Below are 26069 nucleotides of genomic sequence, written 5' to 3' on the forward strand. Positions count from 1 at the left end.
AACTGGCCTGCAGGCATTTTTAAAATGCAGAGGAGAAAACCTTCTCTAATTATGAGTGAATTCCATACATTAACACAGATGATATCAGATAATTAGTATCTTCTCTATAATAGTGTAAAAAAGGGAGAGAATCACAAGGAAAGAGTCTGGTGCTGACCCTGTTAAACTGTGACCAAGTCATAGTCATGTTGCGGTAGTCGTCGGGGTTGTTGCTAGAGCTGCTGAAGGCCTTTTGAGCCAGGAAGACCAGGTTCTCTTCAGACAGGCCTCGGTTACTCTGCACCTCAGCCTTGTACTTCATGTTGATGGCATCACACAGCTGAGGCCAAAGCACCTTATCTGGCACGAGGAAAGGCACCCGTCCCTGTGGATGCAGAGGATTTACATGAGCTTTATCGATGAAAGAAGGGCGACAGCAGAATGCAAAACACGGTCATATATAACATGTGCAAACATGAGCACATCAACAAAAGCACTTGTAACTATTTCCAGAGAAGTAGTGTTTTTATTAGATTAGTAGTGTTATTTCTTATCCAATAGTCACCAGTATTATAATGTATCACTTCTACTCATATTCATATTTATTTAACTGGTCATTCATTCCGCTATGCACTTTAAATACCAGATGCCTCTTTGTCCAGGGCTCTGCTGGAACTGTCCTCTCTTATATTATACATCTCTTATTTTCTACATTTTGCATGTGCGCTTTACCTGTATATGTATATATGTACACATGTATAAATGCATATATATGTGTGATGTGTGTGTGTGTATATATATATATATATATATATATATAAAATATTTAAAAAAAAATCTTTTTATCTTTATATTTTTGTACTTGTACATGTCTGAATGCATTCCCATGTACTCCGCATGTGGAAATGGCAATAAAGTTGAACCTGACTTGACTTGACATTGCATCATTGTTTCCGCAAAGGTTACATTTTTTTGTGAAGAGATCCAAATCAAAGGAAAATAAAGTAGTTAGTAGTTCAAGTGGATAGACAAAACATACAGTGTACAGATATTAATATTAATATCACTATCATATGCATTTATCTTTATATGAAGGGCAACAACTATTGATTATTTATATAATTGTTTAATCAACTAGAGGTTAAAGGGAAACTTTGGTGTCTTTCAACATGGACCCCCTTTACCCATGCTTTTGTGTCTAAGTGACTAACTGAGGAAAACATTTTTACAATTGGTCCAGTACCAAGCCACACCCCTGCAGCTGTGAAACGGACTGCAGTGTAACCACTAGAGGCAATTGCGTACTGTCAATGCACGTCCACTAAAAGTGGACAGGCTCAGATTGTTATTTTAGATGTCAGCATTATGGAAAGGAAAAAAATTCTGTACCTTTTGCTTAAATCGGTCTCTTTGTCATTGTTGTCCTACAACAACTAAACTCCTTGACTTCAGAATGAGACTTCTTGAGTGAGATGTTGTTAGATACAATAACAAAAAGACCAGATCAAGTGAAAGGTAAGAAAAATTCTTTATTTCTTTGATGCCTCGTTTCCACTTACGTATAGTGCCCGTAGAGCTGCAAAATATATGGATGACGCCGCTAGAAATCTGATAGAAACTACCTGTAGCCATGGGGGACAGGCTGATTTTGTCCGTTTTTCGCCATCCGGTACTTTGGAATGCTTGGAACATTTCCGGGACAAAAACATGAATTTCAATACATGGCATGTTGTGTGAAATATTTAATCAAAAGGACATATGAACAACTGAACGAGTCATAATGATGATCTGACTGTATGTAATATTTATCATATTTTAGCAGAATAACATTACTCAAATTCACAATGTGTTAAAACTAGATCAACTTCTTTTTAATCATACAAATTTACTGTCAATCAACACAGGCAACTGAACTGAAGAAATTAGCCTGTTAGCCAGTTAGCAGCCTGTTAGCTAAGCTAGCAAACTGTCATACAGTCGCTCCAAAATCCACCGCAAAATTTCAATTTTTTAAATATAGTCGCAGCAAATTCAGAACTGAAATATTACAGAGGGGAGGAGTTTCACAGGGCACATCGGATATAACTGAGATTTTCATAGAAATGAATGGACTTCCGATTGCCTCGTCTCCGTGGAAACAAGGCCTCAGGGTTCTTTCCTAAATGCAGTCAGAAATTTATAATAACAACTTCAGCCTGTCAGTGGCAAAACAAACACTTTCAGCGGATGCACATTGACAGTGCCAACATGCCCCGAGTGGTTACACTGCTGCTCATTTTGCAGCTACTGGCTGCAGTCCTCTCTCTTATTGGAGCAATTTCAAAAATTGTTGTCTCCATTAGTCACTTAGACACAAAAAATGTGGGAAAATAGGGTCCAGGTTGAAAATTACCAAAGTTGCCATGTATTCATCTCTAAATAAAGTTTTGAACACAGACACACACGCGAACATTTACTCACTGGCTCTGCAAAAGCGTTGTCCCACAACACAGTTGCTGTGGCATTATTGTCTTGGCTACCATGAACTATCACCACTACAGGAAGTGATAACGTCTGTTTGGAAAAAGAGGGGAAACCATCATTATATGAATGCAATGACAAAAAATGCTGCGAAACAACATGACTTTCATAGTATTTGAATGGTAAATGGTTTAAATGGCAAATCTAATCCATATAAATAATATAGTCCTTTCTTCCAACTCTTCTGTCTGTGTCCTCTTACCTTCACTTGAAAGACAAGCTCATTGCCTCCGACACTGAACTGGGACTCAAACAGAATTGTGAACTTCTCTTCTGTGACAGATTCTGCTCCTCGTCTGTCCGATCGCTTGATCCTCTTCAAAGACTACATGAAAGATAATGTGTAAGAATGAGCAGTAGTGCATATATGGTACAGATAGGCTGACATTGCATACATCATACATACAGTGCACGCAAGCATAATTAACTTTGAGTCAGACTACAGGGCTGACATGTTAATAGTCTATGGACGTCTCTGAGGATTGTTGCGAACAACGTGTGATGTAAAGAGAGACTCCACTGAAGCTGCAGACTGATGCTCCAAAGCACTACTGAGTTGCCATGAGTTTGTGCAATACATACTGCATTGTTATACCAAGACCACACAGTCACTAGACAATTAGGTGTGTTGAAGTGCAGCTCAACTCCTTAGATTTTATTCAAAGGGTGGCTCATTTATCTTATTTTCGAGGCCTTTCTAAGTGTTCCTGATGTATTCAAATCAGAAAATTCTGATTTTGGTCAATATATGAATGTTTTAGCCTCAAAATGCTATTTTCCCAAGCCCTTCTAAAAACTTTTTTCCCCACGTGGCCTGATAGGCCTATGGGTTTCTACATTATGTCGCCGCAATATACATAAACCCATGTACTGCTGTGGATGCCATGTTAGTTTGGTTCTGAAAGTCACACAATAATGATTTAACTAAATGACCGAGTAACTCCTGTGTTCTGTGAGGTAAAATTGCTATTTCTGTCAATGGAGTCTGGCTTTAAGGAGAGCATGTACAATGGATTTGGTTCCCCCCTCAAAATGGGCTGTCTGATGGCAAGGTAAAGCGGTAAAATTATCTAAATATAACGTACACTTAAACTGATGTTGATTTTAATAGGTGCTCCCTTTTTTAAGGGGCTAAAATACATCTTGCTGCTGCTCCCATCCACAGCCACCAGATTTCTTTGACAGAAACAGTAATTTTACTTTGCAGAACACACAAGGAGTTACCAATTACTACAGCCGCTGATCGGTTAGTTAGTTTGTGTTATTGTGTGACTTTCAGAACCAAACTATCTGCAGTAGGCTATATACTGTATATCCTCCTGTCTGCCTTTTCCTGACTGGGGAGCATGCCAGCTGCATCTACAGTAGGTAATACACGAACTATGGATCTAATATACAGTACAAATGCAGTACTATATCTAATCTCAATGTGTCTTCACCTGGTTACATAAAGGTTAAACAGCACTTTTGTCACTCTTCATGGTTGCACTGTCAGCTAAAGGTGTGTGTGGGGAGTGGGGGGGGGGGGGATCAGCGTTAGCCTAAACCACTACTTTTTGCTGATGGCTGAGTGAGAGTTTCCATTTAAAAGACACAGAAAAAAAGCTTATGTACCTGCCCTTTAAATGTTATTTCAATATAATGACTTTTATCTAAAAATCCAGTAAAATTGGAACTGCTTTAGCAAGAAGTAAAACTATTTCACCCCAAATATATATTTACAGTTATTATAGGAAAATGTTATTTGAGGCATAGCTAACATAGAGCCACTTTTGCCACAGATTTCCATACTACTGATGTACATGGTGATTGAACACATCTCACCAAAGAGCAACCTACAATATGTCTTGCATGCCAGAGTCAGCTCTGCTCTAGCACAGATTTGTGAACACTGAGATAGTCAACTCAGTGTAGTAACTTCTCTTTAGGAACACTTACCATGTTCCTGAAGTGGGCGCTGAGAGTGCCTGTAGTCTGGTGGTACTCCATCACACAGTTATTGTTGAGAATTTCTCCACTGCTGTCACTGATAGAGAGAGACAATCAGGGAGAGAGTTAATTAGCTGTAATGTCTGCCTTGACACACTCAAGTACTGAGAATTATATTCTTCCCAGAACAAATTAAGACAAAATGATGCTCGTTTGGACGACAGCAACTGAGTCGAAACCGCACAGGGTGTAGGAATGATGTTCGTGCTCACTTTTTTTTATAGCTGGACGATTGAGCTACCACTACCTTCACTACATGACAAACAAAACACCAGGCAGATGTCTCTGGGCTGCGGACTGGGGTTTAGATGAGAAACAGCAGTTGATGGCTAAGCTGTTGAATTGCTCACCCATATAACCACTGGCTGCCTGGCTGACCTACAGTCTTGGAAGGTTTCTATTTGTCAGTAGGAATGTAGAACGAGGCTGGGGAACAGGCTAAATGTGGATTCTGCATCCACACCATAGATTCCTCTGAGGCATTGTTAAAGTTCCAGCCATGTCTTTGTGGTGAGGTCTGGAAACACACTAGGCCAGAGTTCATCCTGGGATCCAGTAATCCCTGTAGAAAACTAAATATCTGCATCTTAATGGCGCCGTGGGAGCTCACTGTGGGGTTCCCACTAAATGAAACCAGGATACTAAAAAATGTGTATACTTTGCAACTCATTAAAACAAATAATTTTTATGTATAAATTCAAAATAAACCACATGGCTAAAATCTGAACCTCCATAAAAACCCAGTTGTGTTTTTTGAAATTGTTGCTGGCATTTTCTGTATTCAAATCCACACTGAAATTTATGGGGCACTGGACTTACTTCCTTGTGTTCTCGTTCTTCAGCAGGGCCTTGGCTTGCTGTTCGCTAATGATGGTAGCTTTGACCTGGGGGGGGTTCATGTGCACATTCAATTTCCCCCCAACTAGGAGGCGGACGGTAGCGGCAAACTTGGTTTGGGTTTTTAGCACCTGTGGAGGCTGTTTCTCAATGATGAAGGTACTGTGGAGACAAAAAGGAGTTAGACTGAATGACAGAACAAAGCTGATTAGGTGGCTCAGTTAATCCAAGTGCAATATGTCGGAAAGATTTGTTGCACATAATCTCCAAAAGCATTAAGCCAAAAACATGTAAAAAATAAAGAAAAAAAAATATTGAGAACATAAGCCTTTGGGTCCTGTTCTTCAAATGTAGTTTAGCTAATGCAGACTAACATGCTGTTACTAGGCTATAATAATCCTGCTTATTCTCATCTACTTAATTAAATTTTTTTGAAAGCAGTTTGATTTGTTACTCATGGACAAAGTTAATGTAAATAATGCATTCATAATTTAAGATAATGGTAAAATGAGTTGAGACCAAAAGACACTTGAAAGCATGGTCTGCATTCATATGATTGGCTGATTCCTGATTATGTGATTACAGTGAGGTAGGTGTTGGATACCTTCCCACCATGCACTAGGGCAATAGATCCATAGACAGGAGTCTCATTTTACATATAAACGTGTGCATTGTCATGGCAGTCAGTTTGTTCTACATTGTGCTGAACCATGTTTTCACTTTGGTGTTATGTTTAACTGTATATCTACATATGGAGCTGGTCTTCTCCCACGCCGTTAGCCATGCTGTTTCTACAGTAGCCCAGATTAGATTTGACAAACCAAACACTAGCTCTGGATAAAGCCATTCACGTTTTGCATTGACCATAGTTCATCTACCATGGTAAATAGGAGAAGTTTTAGTTCTACAACCTCACCACTAGATGCCACTAAATCCTACACACTAGCCCTTTAATACAGTTTAGCATCTGATAACAAATTTTAATTTTAATGTCTAATTAATGCCAAAAAATTAAAAACATTTGGAGTGAATCTTTTTGTGTGTGTGCAGACCTTTAATTTGTTTATAGTTTATCACATACTGTATATGTATGGGTAACTTTGCATTATGAAAATTTAGTTTAGTAATGGTTTCTCAGTAACTGGCACATTCTCTTGTAAAATTATATTCACACAACACTTATATAACTCTTATATACACTTATATAAATCTAAGAGAGCAAGCCATTTGAAAATGACTCAATGTATGTAGTTTGCAGTAAAACATCTGGGTCATGATCCAGCTCACTGTCAACAGGCCTGCCCTTTTGCAGGTTTGGGTTTAATGACTTGTTGCTATGACAACAGTTCTAGACTTAATTAAGGTAGCTTCAAAGGACCATAAAATCCAGACTTGTGTAGAAATTATCAACATTTTAATCTGGATAACTAGAACAGGGCGCTGGTCTGTAGCTGAACTAAGTGGCGCTGAGAGGACAACACTCTCCCATTCTCAGCCTGAAACCTCCTGGGGCCTCAGTGCATTACTGTGTGGGCTCAGGCTTGTCTGTGGCCAATCAGAAATCGCTGTGACAGAGACATGGCTTCTCAGTGTGTTATGGATCCCTGCAGGGACAATCCTCAAGAAAAGTGGGAGAGGATACTGTCAAAAACTTCAGATTACTTCCTGTTCAGAGATGCTGGAGGGCTCAAAGACCCTGGCAGATGTGCCTTCAGGGCCAAAAAGAATGTACTCTAACGAGTTGCATGTGCTCTTGCTTTCTTTTAAACTCTTGCACACTGCATACTCTTTGTCTCTGCAGGTCTATTTAGGTGTATTTGACTTCTATCCGTTGCCTCTGGGCACATTTGCACTCAGTCCTGACTCTCTCTCATCTCCTTCTTCTTCTCCCTCCTGGGATCACATGAGTCTTCTGTCACATCAGGGCTTCTTCTCTCCTCCTCTGTTCATGTCTCATTCTGTACTGATGGGCTTTGACTCAGAGCTGGATGATGTAATGTGTTAAATGTGATCTCTAGTTGACCAGAGGCATCAGACAGACTTTTGCTTTGGCTCAGCAAAGGGCTCAGACTTAAACACATGCAGACATATGGTCTGACAGTGTCTGCAGGTTATTAGATTTTGGGAAATGTCTCAAGTACCATATCTAATATTACTGAGAGGGCCATACCCCTCTCACAGTGCCTGCTATTATTAATGACAACTCCTCTTTGGAAGCAACTACAGATCATAAGTGCCTCTTGTTAGCTGGTCTAACAGCTGCTAAAAGAATGGTAGCATGAAAACACCACATGCACTGTCAGTGAGGGAACGGCTCTCTTTTTACTGAGATATCATACAGCTGGAGCTTTCTACAGTCTGATTACATTATGCAAAAACACAAAATATTATCTGCTAATCAAAGCTACTTGAGGGAAAGTAAGTGTTCTATTAAATTATTGGTTAATTATCTTTTTCAGATATGTTTTCATATATTGTTCCTGTTTGTTTACTTGTTCATAATATTACATATATCATACATACATGTACATTCTTTGTTTACTTTATGTAAATACATATTTATTCTCTTGGCAATCTGTCGTTACCATCATGGCTAATGACAGAAATTGGCATAATAATCTAATTCCTTTGTCTAAATGCTGTTGGTTTATGTCTATAATGGTCATGGGATTCCGGGGTAGCAGGGGGGTGGAGTGGGGAGGAATGGGTGGGCAAAAGAAACTGTTGTATTACACATTGTTTTACATCTCTTATAATTGTAATGGTGCATCCTCTCCCTTCAATAAATTAAGAATTGATCATAAAAAACACATGCAGACAGGACACACAATTTAACTTAATATAGTCTATATGGTAGTTTTGACTGTCGGTGGCGGAGTCCGCCATTCCTGTGCTGGATGATAATTGTCTTCACATGCACAAGTACAATTTTATCTCATTAATAAGTGCCTCATTGTGTACTGTTCACTCTCTTTACACCAAATCAGAGCTGAATTACGTTATCATTAATGCAAACTGAACATTTCCTACTGTTGCATCTCATTAGAGACATTTAACATGTGAAACAGGGGGTGGCTTTAATTGTGGCTCAGCCACAGGAAATGCCTCGACAAAACAAGAGAACAAGAGAGAGAACATAACAATTATGCATATTGCAGAGGGTACTGGATGAAAACGGAGCAGCCACAGTGAGCTGTTAGGCTCTGCTGTTGTATGGGAAAACTACTCGCAGTTGAAACTGACAGACTTTATTATGAAAACAATTTGAGTTTGTTTGGCAGCACTGTAAACAGATATACTTGTTGCTCGGTTATATTTCTGACAAAGATTAAACTGCACTTGCTCTTATCCCGGTAACCACAGGTGTCTCCTATTAATCCAGGGCACTAATTCTGAGGATTACAACTTTTAATCCTAATTTTTACAAGATTATATCTGAAGTAAAATGTCCTCATTTTGGCAGATGTTCCTTCTTTCTCACAGACTAAGAACAGAAATAAGAAAATACAAATATTCTCTATAGTTTATGGCTTCACTCGAGTGGATTAAATCATTAGTTGGACGAACTGAATGCCTGCGTAACTGAATTTTAGTGAGAGATTACATTTCCAACTCTTTTGATCACAGAAAAACTTTGGTTGCTTAAGTTGGATTTGCTTGCATAAAGGCCCACACTGAGTGCAGGAAAAAGCGATGCCTAAATGCACATAACACCCCCTGATTTGCATTAAATCAGCTTTTTTAGACAAGATTCAGTCTTTAGAAGTCTAAATGAACCTAAAAAAACATACACACACCTTGTGACCAATGCTGAGATGATATCTGTGATAGTACTGTTGAGTTCGTTGAGCAGCTCTTCAATAGGGCCGGGGATGGGCAGCTGTTGTCTGAGGTGCTCTGCCCTCCGAATCTGCTGCCTGTTTTGCCAGATAGTTTCTGCCAGCTTCTCGCACCTGGCACACACACAGACACACTCAAGTATGAATTTAGGCTTGAGCACAGACGTGGTCAGAGATATTATGTTTCTACATTGCTTACAGACATTTGTACTACAGAAGATTCTATTAGAGCAGAACATTAGCAATTAAAATTGAAACCAGACAGTTTAAAACAACTATGAAATCCCTGACTGGATTCTCCAAAAAAAGGCAAAGTGAACACAGCCAGTCTAAAAATAAGGGATTAAAAGCCTGAAAAAGAGACATGTCAGACTGGTCTGCCTATGTCTCTGTTATTAAGAGCCAGTAAACTTTGTAAATAAACTCAGCAGTAGTCAATTAAAAGCTTGTAAACCTGTGACACTTTGTTTTGTGAGGTAGTCCAGTGGCTGTGATCCTGGTGGGAGGTGGAAGAGAACTCACCAGGACTGCAGGATGTCCAGGCCTCCCTCTGGCGGGCCCCCGTTGCCTGCCAGCTGTTGCCGTCTCTTCCACTGGATCAGCTCGTCATCCAGAATGATGGTCTGCTGCTTCCTCAACAGCTGCAGTGTTTTCTGGTGCTTCTCTGCCAGGTCCTGCACATAAACAGAGAAGAGGAGTCACACATTAGCACTCTTACACATACAGGAGGTTTTTTTTCGAGTGTGCATGTTCACATCTTACCAGTCTGTATTTCTGTAGTGTGTTGGCCTCTCTGGTCAGCCATGCCTCCACAGTGGCTCTCTTGCTGAGAAGGGTGGGCTCCCGTAGCTGTCGGTCAGCAGGGGGCAGCGTGGCCAGGCTGGTCAGCTGAGCTGAGGCGGGGTGGGGTTGTTGCCATCCAAATGGGGGAGGGGTGAGGACGAGTTAGAGAGGAAGGGAGGAGAAGAGAGAGGAGGTGAAAATCTTTAACCTGTGCACATACAGTGTACATACATGTATACCCAAGAGGAATAATGATTTACTCATGATAACCTCCTCTAGCATAACGCAGATGTCATAACAGCTGGGTTAATGATGCAACGTACTGTATATGCAAAGGTTGCTGGGTTATGGAAGCTCCAAGTGTTTGTTTTCCATTACTGATCTACAGGATCCAGAATATTTCAGACAGCTGTGATATGTATATGAACTGTGGAAGGATCTTTTTAAACAACCTCAAGCCTTGTTAGTTAAAAGCTCTGACATATACTAGATTCAAACCATTTATAACTTTGATCCAGAATAAAGCAGCACTGTAACTTCACAGCTGAGAACACTCCAGTTCAATTGAGCTGCACTCCAAACCGGTCAGGACTTTGACTTGTGATTAATCTCATTCATCGGTTCATTTCTTTAATGATTTTCAGTTCACAAAATGTTAGAAAAATAGAAGAGCAACAAATCCACACATCTGAAAAGCTTGACCCAGAAACTGTTTGGCATGTGTGATGAATGACTGTCGAATAACTAATTATGAAAACTGCTGATGATTAATTTTCCGTCTCCTCACAGCCAAAACATTTGCATCACTTTTAAGCAACAATAACTAGATGCAAGTCTGGTCTCACCCTGGATGCGGAGGCTTTCCTGATACTGAATGATGAAGTACTCCTGGTTGTGCTGGAGCTTGCGCAGATCATTCTCTGTGTCCTGGGTCAGCAGCCGAAGCTCCTCAAAAGCTTGGTTGATCTGTTGGTATTTCTGAGACATGCTGTCCATCATCCCACCCACTGGAGAGCTCGACTGTCAGACACAAAGTTGTGATAGAGACAGAGAGAGACGAAGGAAATTTCAGGTTTGGGAACAGTAATTGGTAAGGTTGCGCCGCCTCTATATTGTCTGTCATTGGGTTGTTTATGATAGTTGTTAGGGGAAATGGCCGGACACTGGTGAGTTGAGAGCAGAGTACCGGGGATAACTGTGGGGGATGGAGCAAAGGTATGAAACCGAGCTGGACTTGATCTATAGACCCCCGCAAGTGACAGTTAGGTTATTTGACAGTAAAATCCCCAGTGACCACAAGCCTGACGGTAACATTGCAAATAGAGAAGGAAGCAATGCATTTGCTTATCACACTCAGGCGCTAGTGGTCAGTTAAGGTCTGATTGAGAGCACTATGGTGCCTAAAGGTTTAGACTAAACACGGTGAAATTCAATCAGTCCAAATATGCATTCCACTAATAGAAAAGGCATGTTGTGACTGGAAATCAATTCACCACAGGAGTTGCTGAGAGTCACATGTTTTACGCACTGCTGGCTTTATGGTTTTATAACTCAGTGCTTTTTTAAAACCGTGCAATAGTTACCCTCCCTTCATACTGCAGTGCTGCAGTTGAGAAATACAAAATGTTTACGTTTTCAAAGCTATTTTAGAGCATGATTGTGGAGGTTTGAGTGTCTGTAGGTATCACATTTGTAATAATGTAAAGGAATTTGCAGCCCTTGGGAAGATAAATGGAGGAAACAGAGTAGTTACAAAATTACCCATCCTCTGAATCAGTCACCATTATGTAGTTGAGCTTCTGTTTGCTTTCAGGCTTTGTACAGGCTAAGAAATGAATAATGCATGGAGAAGCCACAGGTGTTTGTCTATCCAAGTTTACATTTCAGTGGGGATGTCTGTGTGTGTGGACAAATAACCAGAAGTGTGCATACAGGTGTCAGCATGTATTTTGTATCACACTCTGTAACATACTCACATTGGTGGCCTCTCTGACAAGCCTCTGCTCTGTGTAGAGGATGTGTTTGATGCATCGGACCAACTCCAGAGGACAGCGGTCATACGTGCTCTGAAAGACAAGGAGCACATGTGCCGTGTTAAGGCCTGTTAGCCCCTGACAAGCGGAGCGGCCGTCGCACACAGGACTCACCAATTTAGTCGCATCAAGGAAGCTCGCTAAGTTCTGGAGCCAATGCGGCGCACACACTAAAACCCATTAGATGAGCCTAATGAGACCCATCTCTGAAGCACGGTGCACTTCATATAGAGACATCATTCATTAGCATACACACACATTGTGACGCACACACCAGAGTTGAGTGGTTTATGTGTTACAGTAATATCTTTCAGTAATACTTTTTCTTCTGATGAGAAGTGTAACAAATTGCGGTTTCACTTTCAGTTTACTCTTGTGAGTCAGTTGGTGATATTCTTGTTGTTTCCTGTTTTGAGCTGGAGAGTGACATTGCATTAAAAGTTGAAGCAAGCTGAGTTTACAGCACCATTCACATATCACAGTCAACTTCATCAGTGCATGTACACGTGCAGTCACAGAAGGGAAAGCAGAGTGGTAGGAATTCGGGATTGCAGTTTGATGTTGCACAGCCAGCCCCCTTCACCCTGTTCCTCTGCTGGTTTCAGGGAGGGGAGAAGACAAACAGAAGAACAGATCTGTGAGCAGGGAGCTCGATCATAAATAGCAGAGCTGGCTGGCTACCAAGGCCCTCACTTGGGCTGTCCTCTTGTTTTCCTCATGGTGGATACAACCTGTTCTTAAAACATATCGTGCACTACATGTTCTTTCTAAGAATTACAGCAAACACATGTGTCTTCCAACCACTTGCTCATCATCCTTTCACAATGTCTTGCTGAAAACAATCTCATTTTATTATTCCTCTAAGGTTGTTTTTGACTGCAGTGACAGCAGGCTCTTCAGTATTTTTTGTTCTTAAGACATTTCAGCCATAAATTAAGTATCAAAGTCAATTTTAAGACAAAGACACCAACCAGTCACGTTAGTATTTACATCCATGTCTGTCCAGACTCATGTGTAGCCTTGGCCATTAAAACTTCAATTATGGATGTTGCTGCACAGAAGCTACAACTTCTAAAACATGAACACACATCTTCAACCCCGCAGCACAGGAGATCTATACAATCAGCACAGTTTCAATGGGTACCCAAAATTAGTGTCACCAACTCAGTATCTGAATAAATGCCTATCCTTCTGTTCCTGAGTTATGGGTTTTTGCTGAACATATTATGTCGCAGTGAAGTTGACCTTTGACCTCTCGGACATAAAATATCATCACAATAAGTCTCTAAATCAGATGGGCTTTCGTGACCAGTGAGATATATTTCTATAAGGCTTACCTTGAGCTGGCTGGCGTAGTGTCCCAGTTTGATTTTGAGTAGGAAGCCGTCCTCTCCCACCTGGTGCTCGGCCTTGTTCTGCAGCTCTTGGATCAGACTGTCTAGCAGCCGTTTGGCCTTGAACTCCTCCTGTGGGTTCTCCAGGTCTATGGCATCCCTAACAACACACACACACACACATAAAAAACACACAAACATACGCGTACATGCACGCACGCATGACATACAAAAAAACGTAGACACATGCATAAATATGCACATGGTTAATAAATGAACTCTAACCAACTGTCCAAACATTTGTGCAGGCATACATGTGGGTCATAACTGTACACACACACACACACACACACACACACACACACACACACACACATTCTGTGTGTGCTGCAGAGCAACTCACCAGAGCTGGCCCTCTATCCACTGGGACAGATAATGTCGCACCTCAATGGGGAAGTGCTGACCATACAGAGACTGCATCTGATGCAGAGCATCTCCCTGGAGCTGCTGGGCCTGGATCCACACTGCCATCTTCAACACCCTGAAGTTGACAAAAAAGAGGCTAGTTATCAATGAGAGAGTATGAGACACAGCTAAAAGAAAAGCACAAAGTGACAAGAACATAAAAAATAAATCATTTAAGGTCACATTTCAATGTGCATGGGGTTGCAGTAATAGCGAAGCTTTGTATCTAAAGGGTGTGGAGTGTTATGCCTTTTTCAGCTTTTCCAAAACAAAATGGCAAAAGCAAAAGTCGAATCGTTTAAAAGGTGTGTTTATCTGGTACAACATAAGTGGCAGCATTCTCAGCTAAAGGGCACATAATTACCTAACTACATTAGTGTGTAGGATAACAGGTTATGTAAACTGTGTATGGTAGCCAGTCCTGGATGCTTTAAGAGTTCAGGGTAACATTAGCGGCTCTGTCCTGACCTTCATTAGACTGGAGTAAGTTTACACTCCAGCAACTCCAGCCAACGTTATACTTGAGATTGCACTACCTTGGCTTACACACACCTTGCAAACACACTGATCTTCTTTTGTAGCTTTAAAAGTGAATATAATATTTGAAAATACAGACAACCAGTTAAGAAACTAAACAAGGCTATGTTACAACGAAATAAGTCTGATACTATATGTTTCTTTATCATGCTCGGACAAACTGACTCTGCTTAGTACAGCTTTGGCCTCTGTCTTTAAGTATCACATCATGCATATTGCCATCATGTGTATAGTAAGACCTATTAAATATACATGGCTGCATGCCTCTGTGAACCAGTGAGGTTGCAGATACAGTTTACATCCATGTATATGTCTAGATGGATATGTAGCCGTGACAGCTGATAACGCTTCAAACATGGATGTTAATGCACAGAAGCTAAAAATACTAAAACATGGATGCTTTACACACATCTTCAACCTGCAGCAAAAAGAGCTATACAATCAGCACGATTTCAAGGTGGCGGACACCCAAGACTAGTGTGATCAATTCAGTACCCAATAAAATGTCTCCCTTTCTGTTTGTGAGACATGGTGTTGAATAATGACCAGTAATGTGTTTTTGTGGAACATTATGATGTCACAGTGAAGCTGACCTTTGACCTTTTGGATACAAAATGTAATCACTTCATCATTTTATTCTATTAGACATTTGTGTGAAATTTTGCATTTATTAGCAAATGAATCCTTGAGTTATGGCCAAAAACAAAATCTTATCTTTTCATTGTAGAGTACAGATAGACGTTTGTGCCGAATTTTAAGAAATTCCCACAAGGTGTTCTGGAGATATTGCATTCTCAAAGAATGAGAGATGAAATATGAAGTCATTGTGACCCTGACCTTTGACCACTAAAATTGTACCAGTTCATCCTTACATCCAAGTGGATGGTTGTGTGCCAAAATTAAAGAAACTCCCTTGAGGCATTCTTGAGATATTACACCCACCAAAATGGGACAAACGGACCAACAACCCAAAATCTAATATCTCCGAGGTAAGGAGGCATAAAAATCTGTTTTAAAATGAGTCCACTGAAAACATTAAAAAGTCTGCCAAAGACAACATTTAAAAAAACCCCTTATGGCTCTGGGGTTAGCTTAATTAGCTAGCTGGCTACAGCTGCAATGATCTGTTAGCAACAGTTTTCTTATCAGCTGGCAAAATCTATGAGTGCCAGGTAAAAATGAAAAGAATGGTTTAATCTACCTCTGTGTGAAATCAAGATCCCATTTTTTCAAAAATAACAAATTTCAAGTGCTAAATTGACCATTACTTTCACTTTAATATGCATATCTGGAGCAAAAACAGAAAGCTTGACAGTGGAGCAAACACTCAACTGTCTAGCTTTAAGAAGTGTTAAACCAAAACAAAAAAGAAACCACCAAAAAAAAAAAAAAAAAAATCACCAATATTTTGAATGTAAAGGAAATCCAAAGTGTGAACTGACAAAATTCTCATTGACTTGAACTAAACTCCCTGCCATATAACTACCAGCTCAGAGTAGATTTGGTGAAATGAAACCTACAGTAAACAGATGTTTCTGGTTTCCCTCTAAGGCTCCAAGCCTTAGTGGTTGAGCTGGTCGTGTGTCTCTCTTCTGATCATAGTGAGAGCTTAAACAACCTTCTCTGTGGAGCCAACAGCTCCACATTGAGTGTTACTGTGTCTTGGTTTAGAGAACTTGTGTGTTGGGTCACTGCTACGTGTTTCCAGTCAACACACCCACTCACCCTTCTCAAAAGTGGCACAGTCACTGTCAGTAAAAGAGTGTGCGATATGAGTACGCGGGAAGTTTGTGGTGTACGTGTGTGTGTGTGTGTGTGTGTGTATTTGTAGGTTGTAGGTGTTTGTGGTGTCAGTGGTTCTGCATGTCAGTGGGTGCGTTTTTGTTTATCAATCTCTATGTAATATAGACCCAAACATAAATTGCATCTTTATCGTGTATTTCCCTAATCATACCTTCAGTTTACAATATCCAAAATACCCACAAGGCCATGCTGCTGCAGACAAACTTCACATTTCCCATTCTAAACTTTTATTTCCTCTTCAAAAAAAAAAAAAAAAGCTAGTCAGTTATTTAGCTTAACAGTAATTTTACATACTGCATTAAAAACAGGAAGCCACTATCCTGCACAAAAAGAAACTGTCTCAAATTTATGAGGTTCGCATGACTTGCACAAATGACCTTCAGCTAGCCGTCTAATGACGCCATGACCTAGACTGGATAAATCAATTTAATGAAAACTCAAAATCCTTGTCACAAACACCTCCTCTCATCTGATCACCAGGCAAAGCATGTGCATGTGTGTGCAGGTCATGGCACAAATCACCCCTCATACTGTAGCTGTGCCTATATGCGTGCATGTCTGCCTACTATAAGTGTGTCTAGGTAAGATGAGCTTAGAAAGATAATTCCACTCCTTATGGTATTTGCGCCTGTAGACACTAATCCTGACGGCCTATGATAATGCTCCTGCACTCATATCACTCTAAACATGACCTGAACTTCAACCTTTGACCTTTCAGTTTGTTGGAGACTTAAGAGTATAGTGCGCAGACTTCAGAAAGAAGGCACATTAATGCTGCTACCACATACTGTTAAGTAGTTCTATGTGCGGTTCACCTCTCTGCAGACTAAAGCTTTGATCCATAAATTTGGACAGATGGCTTCAGTAAACTGTGAGCTGAAATCATAACAACCACACTTGGCAGGTGATTTTAAGGGACTTGAAAACTGGGACAATGAAAGTAACTTTGGCTGTACGATCAAACAAAATGCACATAGAACTTGGTTCACAATGTTAGACAACTAGAATTACCGCCTCGCGGCTGTATGCCTCTGTGAACCAGTGAAGTTGCACTTTGAGTTTACATCCGTGCCTGTTGAAACATGGATGCTTCATGCTCATCTTCCCCTGACAGCACAGAGGATCTATACAATAAGAACAGTTTCAAGGTGGGCACCTAAGATTAGTGTCACCAATTCAGGGTCTGATCAAATGTCTCCCCTTCTGTTTCTGAGATATGGTGCTGAATAATGACCAAAAAAGTGTTTTTGCAGAACATTATGATGTCACAGTGAAGTCAACCTTTCGGATATAAAATATCATCACCTAGTCATTTTATTCAATTAGACATTAGTGTGAAATTTCCCGTTAATTGGCAAATGAATTCTTAAGTCACAGTGACCTTTGACCTTTAACCTTCCACCACCAAACTCTAATCAGTTCATTCTTGAGTTCAAGTGGATATTTGTACCAAACTTGAGGAAACTCCCTCAAAGCTTTATTGATAAATTGTGTTTATAGGAATGAGACAGACAAAAGATCACAGTGACCTTGACCTTTAACCTCCAAAATGGTATAAGTTCATCGTAAGGTCCATGTGAATGTTTGTGCCAAATTAAAAAAAAAAAATCCCTCAAGGTGTTCTTGAGATATCGTGTTTACAAGAATGAGACAGATGAGGTCACAGTGACCGTGACTTTTCATCTTTGACCACCAAAATCTAATCAGTTCATAGCTGAGTCCAAGTGGATGTTTGTGCCAAATTTAGAAATTCACTCAAAGCATACTTAAAATATTGCGTTAATGAGAATAAGACGGATGGGTGGGTGGACGGAACCCCAAAACATAATGCCTCTGGCCATTGCTGGCATTGAGGCATAAAAAGTTTGCATAATAGTTTTGGGAGATCAGAGCTTTACAGCTGAAATTTATCTTTATTTAAACAATAAATTATTATTAAATTAATCTGTAGGGATGGGCAATATGGGGAAAATGAAATAGGGCTGTCCCCAAACAGCTGAAGCTTCAATCATCAGTTGGAGACCCCTCAGTCAACTTGTTTGTTTTTTGGTCAGTCAATGTGCAGTGTACATCTGGTCCCATTTCAATTCCCAAATTTGCTGCTCTCCAGTACAAGCAGCTGGACCAAAAGACAGTAAGACGGAGGCAGCTAAATGGAGGAGGAGAGGCTTTGCCTGATCAGGCTCCAAAATAAAGTTATCTTCTACCTTCTGCTTAGAATTTAATTTGAATTTAATTTGTGAATTTACAGCTTATGGCAACTTAATAAGATACGCTCTGTGGCTTTTGTTTGATATACAGTGTCAGCAAAAACTGTTGCTGCACAGTTATGATCCATTGTTAGCGTAGTTAGCGCATGTTAGCTTGGAAGGTTACCTTGGCTTGTTTACTTAAGCCTCTTGCTTTAACATTGCTGCCAGCCTGAACATCCCACCGAACCCTGTTAAACCTCTCAAACCCTATATGGCAAAATGGAAGGTATAGTCGAACATTCATACTGAACAGCCAAATCTGATTCAACTGACATAATTCTAAGTCAGGTAAAGCCCTATCAGATATCACAGTATTTTTGACCAAATACTTCAATAGCGACATCACAATGATATTGTAGGGTGCTTTCACACAATATTCATACAATGAGATTTTTGATAAATACTCATCATTAATGTCAATATAATGACTAAATGGGTAGGCAAATAATAGAACAGCTAGAACAGTCTGGTACGTTCAGAAAATTACATCACCTTACTGTAATGCAGCCTTTAAAACCAGGAAAAGACAACACTTAAGATATTACAATATCCAATATCTAAATGATATTGAGTCTCATAACACAACATGGACATATAGCCCGGCAAAAGTCATCTGTATGGTTAAATGGTACAGAGGTTGGAGATACTCTTTAACCTCTTCTACAACTAAATGCTTCTCGGGTGTATTATGTTGCACCTGCCCGAATTGATAAAGAAACTAATGTGTAATTAAATCAAATCTGTTAATATGTCACTTAGCTGGTTGATGACACTTTTGCTACCTGACACAAAGAGGTGAAAACTCACAAACGAGACACTACATGCACTAAATGCTGCCTCATCTTTGCAGCAGTTTAAACGTGCAGATCACTGTCTATGTGGATGAAGGCAAAGTCACAGCATATTTTCAACAGACAATTAAGTGCTTTTCAAATGAGTAACATCCACATGTTTTATCTATGAGGGCATCAGCAGAGAGCATCAGCACTCACACTATCAGCTGATTGGAGGAGGAACCCAACAGGAAGAGCACAAAACCTTTTCTAGCACCTCTTTCTGTGACACCCATTGTGGGTGCACTACTGTCTTTCTGTACCACCCTGTATTACACAGACACGCAAATAGGCACAACATAGCATGCTGGGAGCTAAAGCTCCACACAGTGTTTGTTGTGCTGCCAAAAGACAGTGGGACAAACTGGTATTTACTGGTGTGTATGTCTCTTTAACAGCTCTTTGAAGTGGAGGCTCCAGGGGCTGTTTGCCTCCCATTAGCGCCTCCATTCTCACCTCCAACAGGAGAATGAGATGCTTCCCAGCAGCTGTTTCACTCTAACCGCAACATCCAAATGCCCTGGCATGAACTTGAGATATGCTGTGAAAACTGAAAAGTCTCTGTCTTTGTCACTGTCCTCTCTTTACAAGAAATGATCCTCACTGTAACACGTTAGCTATTTTACAACTAACTCCACTCCAAAAAAAAAAGAAAACACCTTACCTCTTGCCTTCAGCTCTGTGTTACCATGTAACAGCAGGAAACTCTAAAGAGGAGCACCAAAAACCTAAGACAGACAGAGAGAGAGAGACAGAGAGTCAGAGAGAGAGAAAGCAAAAGGAGGAAGTGAGTCAACCTTGGGTGCTTCTGAGGAAGCTATCTTTTTTTCACAAGGACCGGAGCATTAACAAAAAGCATGAGAGGTTGAGAGAGAGCTAAAAGAGTGAAAGGGAAAGTCCACTGAACAGATTTCTCTTTATTCCCATTGTCTTGGACACGTCAGCATAGTAACATAATTTATGAAACTTCCCAAGATTCTGAGGAAGTACATAGGCAAAGCACTCTTAGTGATGCTATGTGAGGACCTCGAAGATGCTGCAATTAAAAAGACATTTGTGGGAAAACGACAGCACCCACAGATATGTGGCCAGAAAGCCATTTTAAATGTAACTGCATGAACAGATATGCTCCACACAGCCTTAAATTACATACTACAACTAGTGTTAGGCTGGTTACATCTCAGCCCTTCCTTAATAAACCTTACTGAGGTGGGAGACTTGAGTCACTCCACTTAACTCAAGACAGATTTAAGACTTGCTTGACTAACACTGACAAGAGACAAGGACTGTCAAAATACTGCTTTCCTTTTCGGTTAATTAATACCAGAAATAATAATGCGTTCATTGATTTCTGTGGTGCCCTTTGACCCTGTGCATCATTGAAGGCCACAGTGGCTTTGTCACACAATGGAGGCAGACGAAAAGATGCTGCTTGGCCCCGTGAATGGAACATTTACATTTAGAAACACTCAGATGGAACTGTTGATAGGGGCATCGTTCTCTGCAATTTCTGCAGTAAGGAAAACATTTAGCAGTGAACTTGGAGGTCCAAGCTAGCATAGCCTCTGATGCTAGCATTAGCAACCAGCCTCGTTAAGCCACACTTGACCGGGTGTTCAGACGCAAACTGAATAAGTCTAACTGTGACCGACTAACCAACTCCCTCACAAAATAGATTACTGCAGACCAATTTTGGTGGTAGAGGATAGGGGGACGATTGTGTCCAGCAGGTTTACTACAACACACTGCCATAATTAATTTGAATTGACATTTCTGAAATACTTTAACTGCAAACCTTGATGTATGTGATTAATTTAGATTAACTGATCACAAAGCATGTCATTTGATGTTGACTTGATATTTAAGACTTGAGACTTGATTTAGACTTAAGACAGATGACTTTATAAATAAATATCTGCACTTTTCTAAATATCAAGAAGTTATGTGTTGTTAATTGAACATGATTAATCGATTTTTAGTGCAATGTGTGCAAATCTGGCAACCAACTATCTCACATACTACGAACTACTACCTACTACTACCAGCAGATGCCAATGTACAAAGCAGCTATCACGGAGAGAGTTAGTCCAAACATTTTTTAAAAATTCAAGGATTAAGTCGTTTATGAGGGTAGCAAGAAGAGAACAGCAGTATGTAGGTCTTTAACTTAAAAATAAGTGAAACGACCAAAACACCCACCTTGATTTGTCACTACAAAACCCACACAGAAAAGTACAAGAATATGTCTTATTAGCTAACTTGTTGATTTGCTAGTTGGTTGGTCAAATGTTAACTAGAAACCTAACGTTTGACCACATCACCAGAATTTCATATGACCTGACTTGTGAGTTACTTGGCCTGAGCATTGACTCGACTTGTCTTGTTTGGCTTTTAGCAGGAACTCATCTTGCTTGATTCTCACCACAGTAACTTGGGACTTGCTTGAGACTTGAAGGTTAAGACTTGAGACTTGCACGTGTGACATACTCCCACCTCTGATAAACCAGTTTTTCTTCTCACTCAAAAACTGAGCTTTTCCAAAATGATCTCCAAAGTCGATTCATTTGTGTCACCATCTCATTAGATATCAGGAATAAACTTGGTGAGTGGCCTAGTCTTGTCGCAACCAAGAGATATTACGATAGACAGATAGATAGGTGTAGTTTTGCTATTAGTATTGTCTGTGGAAGATAAATTAAAGCCTTGTTTTTTTGTATCTTTCTCGGAATACATCTTAGAAAAACATTGGTGGATGTGTGGAGTAACAGCAAAGTCCAATTGAAAACAGACATCTTTAAAGATACAGAGAGTGTTTGGCTTTATCAGGCTAGAGAACTTTGAAATATGGCCTGACAGACGGCCATGACTGTCATCATGAAGCACCCAGAGCCAGAGACTCTGACGTTGGGCTTATTGTGATTGAAACTGCACGCTTTCTTGGCTGGACCCTAAAGAGGCAACAGCAGGAACCCACATGCTGGACCAAGTCTCCAGACAAATATGTGAGTATCTTTATTTTACTGTCTGGATCTGTCTTCCTTGGCTCGATCCTTTTCAGCTTCTCTGCCATCCGGCTTCTTTATTAGATTTAACCCCCTCATTACCTGACAAATTCTCTTCCAATTGAGACTTTATTGACTGGAGTGGACCTATGACCTCTTCAGCTAGTCTGCATGCTCTACTGACAACGAGCACCTATTTTAATAAGTTTCAGTGATAGATAAGTAATGTGTGTTAATACCCGCAGCAAAAATTAACATTTAGGAATTACCCAAAGCCATGACACACACAGCCAAGAGTTAAGTTTTATACTCTCTGGAGATGTTTACTGAAGCGATTATCACAAATGAAGCCTCATATTAATGCTCGCTAATGTGTTTCAGAAACTTTGAAGCGCTGTTGGCTCCATTTTCTGGAAGCAGAGTAATGTTGCTTGAAAGGAGCAGCCTTCTGACTCTACACAGGAGGTTATTATGTCAGCTGGACAACTCACACTTCTTCACATTGTCTCAGGATACAGGGATGGGCAAATGAACAGTGCAATATATAGCAACTGAATACAATAGCCCTGCAATCGACACTCCATTTGTAAACTTAATAGACAGCTGTTGATTCAACTCATCATTTTTCAGACCTTAGTTCTGATGTTATATTTGGGCCGCAGCACATTGTAAGGTGTGCTATATATTTTGCACACTCCCTATATTTATAAGCATTAGGACACACTAGGGGTGGATGATATGGCCAGAATCTTTCATTATGGTCAGGGGAACATTACATACATATTTATAGGACACAGTAAATGCTCTGTAAGTTCAACTAGGAAATGGTTATAAAAAACAGTGCACATCACATTTGATTATTTTCTGGAAATGGAGGCTTTAAGGTTCCTGAGAACAATCACTTAAAGTGTTACAGGTTTCTGTATTTTCAACTCCATTCCCCTTCTTCATGTTGGCCCAAATTACATTACCTTTGTGAGTAGGGTATGAGATTTTCACAGTACGATAACCATCTTGGCATATGGTATTACACAATTATTACACAATTATTATCAGTTACAATGACCCCTAAAGGAATAATGATTTTGGTTGAACAAACGCTTAAGTAACTGAAGCCTGAAACAATTTATTAAATGGAAGTATGCGTACAAAGTCTCCAATTTGGTAAATTACCATTGGTAAATGGTATGATAACCATCAATTTTCATACTATGGTATGCTGCAACCCTATTTGCAAGGTAGCTGGATTTGCGAGATGACACAAGAACCAGATCATGCAAGAATCCAGCGCTGGGGCATGTCCAGTCTGAAAAAGGTGTGCACAGTTTTGCTTCAGTTTCCAGGTTAAGCGACCTGTTTCCGCAAATTGGTGTGCAATGGGCTTTGAAGTATGTTTACTCTTGTTTGGTGGGTGTATCAGAGGTCTACTCAGTCAGCAACAAGTTGTGGCCTATACACCAAATTCTGGCATGCCTTTAATTATTTTTCAATGATTTTTGTTTTCATTGCATGCTTGCTTTGGCAATGTAATGTGCTTCCCATGCCAAAAAAGCCCCTTTGAATTTAACTGGAATAAACCCTGCCATGTTCAGACGCAGTGTGCCTGTGTAACACAACAGGGTGTTCAACTCACCACCATTTCTGTTTAAATGTTTTGCTACGTTTTGTTTTGCTGATGCAGTCCTGATTTGCTACAAAGCCTGCCTCGATTAGCTCCTGCTGTAAACAGTAGTGCCAAATCTTTACTTGTGGACAAATTTCTACCATCGTTTGGTACATTCCATCATATCACCCAGCCCTAGCTACACAAACACACACGCACACACCTGTCGTTCTATACCTACGAGGACACTCACTGACATGATGAATTACCTAGCGCCTTACCATAAGCTTAATCATCACAACTAAATGCCTAACCTAACCTTAAAATCGAGTCTGATCCCTCCAACAGGCCACTGAAAGTCTGTCCGAAAATGTCTTCACTTTACAGAAATGTCCTCACTCTCGAGGTCTAAAACTCGAATTGGTTGTCACAAATTATCACAAATACATGATTTTTACATTGGCTCATCCCTCAAAGATTATCAGTTGTTACTCTCTTTTAACGTCATTACCATTCTTTTCCATCAAGGAGATCTTAGCCATCTCCAAAGCCGTGCTCACACCCACACATACGTTTTTTTGTCCATATTTGAATTGACTGCCAGCACATTTTTCTCCCTCTCTTTCTTTCTCTAGGTAAGACACACATAAATGCTGCAGCTAAACCAATTCGACACCATGGTAACACCAGACACATTTCGCTCAACTGATGAATTGTCATTTTAATTAATGAATCCACGTTGGCTTCAACTGTTTGATTTCACTCTCTCAGATACCAAACAGCACACGCAGTTCAACATCAAGTTCGATAAAAATCAGTCCTCTCCCTCAGTCCCTTCACACAACATTGGCAAGGATGCAAGGAGCAGTGGTTTTCTTTTTCACTCACTGTGCAGAATCATGGCATATTGATGAGTTGAGAATGGCTGGATGAGAAATCAGGAGGACGGGGTCCAACTAGCATTATGCAACTGCTAAAAACAAACAAATCACAACCCTGTCCTAGCCCAGCTGTACAGGGATCTCCACAAAGCGCTTCATTTTCACTCTTTCAGATTATTGATCTCTTCCTAAGTGTGAAGGTAAACACCTACAATACTAAACAAAACTACAAGGAGCTAAAACAAAGGTACTTCCCATTTTATTTAACTTTTTTAGCCTCTTCTGCCATTCAAAGTTCACACCAAACTATGAACTCAGTACTCATCGTATCAGTCAAGAAACCAAATACAGCTTAAAAAAAATCAAGATAAATAAGGGCATCTATAAGATTTTAATGTTGTTCAAGTGATGTGATAAATCGGAAGCACAATAAGCAACTCAGCATCCACCTTGGGGTGGTTAACTTGCTTTTGTTGTTGTCCTGGAAAACAAATTCATGTCACAACTGAGCAGAGAATCAGTTTTCATGACTGAAGGAGGCTCTAAGTCATTATTCAACACTTGCGCCCTCAAAGTAGCGTTGTAGTACTCGAGATCAGTCTTAGCCTTGAGGCCGTTTTTGTCTGGGACTACATCGCATTCAGACCGGTCTTGTCTCAGACAAAGCGTTGGGATATCACTAAATTACCTGTGTAAAAAAGGACTGTCGAATAAAGATGGTTTAGTTGTTTTCAGCTCCTTAGTGTTGCTCTTTGTTTGCTCATAGAAAACAAAGGAAATTCTCACAAATAAAATTCACCTCTGCAATGCTTTTTGGTTATTTTAGCAAGACATTTCTCATGGTACACTTATACATTACATATGGTATGGCAATAAAAAGGGATGAATGACTCATTTGTTTCCTGTGGGGTTTTTTTTATGGGAATGGGAATTTTCCAGATCAATTTGAGGTGTGCCTTTGGTTAGCATGGTTCACATTTTATAGCAATTCTGTCATGCAGTGTGGGACTCACACTACTCTGGTCTTGGTCTTGAGACACTCTCAATCCTTCAAAGTCTTGGTCTTGGTCTCATCTGGATACCCTCTGGTCTTGGTCATGACTTGGTTGGGTTCAGGTGGTCTTGACTACAACTCTACCTCAAAGCATGTTTCTAACCCAGATGTATTTTGGCAGGCTGAGACACAGATTTACAGTATCTGTCGAAGCAGTGTGTATGTCACGTCATCAATGGCAATCACAACATCTGGTTACGTTCATTAGTTCCTGCTGCAAATGGAATACACAACAGAAGAAAACTTCAGAGCTTTTCTATGAGTCAATCAATGGAAAAGGAAGAAAAGTCTCCCCTACTCTACATGAGGAGAAGTCAACAAAAAG

General features: G+C 40.2%; 1 protein-coding gene across 2 annotated transcripts in view; it reads right to left on the reverse strand.

Moving 5' to 3' along the window:
• stat5a (signal transducer and activator of transcription 5a) overlaps positions 1–26069 on the reverse strand; it is a 67267-nt gene that overhangs the window by 5664 nt on the left and 35534 nt on the right. Inside the window, exons 2-14 of one of the 2 annotated variants that reach the window (XM_049561192.1) lie at positions 19869–19932; positions 13718–13855; positions 13318–13474; positions 11924–12013; positions 10793–10967; positions 9927–10057; positions 9687–9838; positions 9123–9278; positions 5308–5487; positions 4438–4525; positions 2702–2824; positions 2440–2532; positions 158–364 (exon numbers count right to left, since the gene is read on the reverse strand). In XM_049561192.1, coding sequence (XP_049417149.1) covers positions 158–364; positions 2440–2532; positions 2702–2824; positions 4438–4525; positions 5308–5487; positions 9123–9278; positions 9687–9838; positions 9927–10057; positions 10793–10967; positions 11924–12013; positions 13318–13474; positions 13718–13845 — 1680 coding nt within the window. In that variant the 5' untranslated portion in view covers positions 13846–13855; positions 19869–19932. The remainder of the gene's footprint in view (positions 1–157; positions 365–2439; positions 2533–2701; positions 2825–4437; positions 4526–5307; positions 5488–9122; positions 9279–9686; positions 9839–9926; positions 10058–10792; positions 10968–11923; positions 12014–13317; positions 13475–13717; positions 13856–19868; positions 19933–26069) is intronic. The other variant, XM_049561193.1, reaches the window with a different exon arrangement.

The sequence above is a fragment of the Epinephelus fuscoguttatus genome, linkage group LG19 (genome assembly GCF_011397635.1).
Source record: "Epinephelus fuscoguttatus linkage group LG19, E.fuscoguttatus.final_Chr_v1".
In the NCBI taxonomy this organism is placed as follows: Eukaryota; Metazoa; Chordata; class Actinopteri; order Perciformes; family Serranidae; genus Epinephelus; species Epinephelus fuscoguttatus.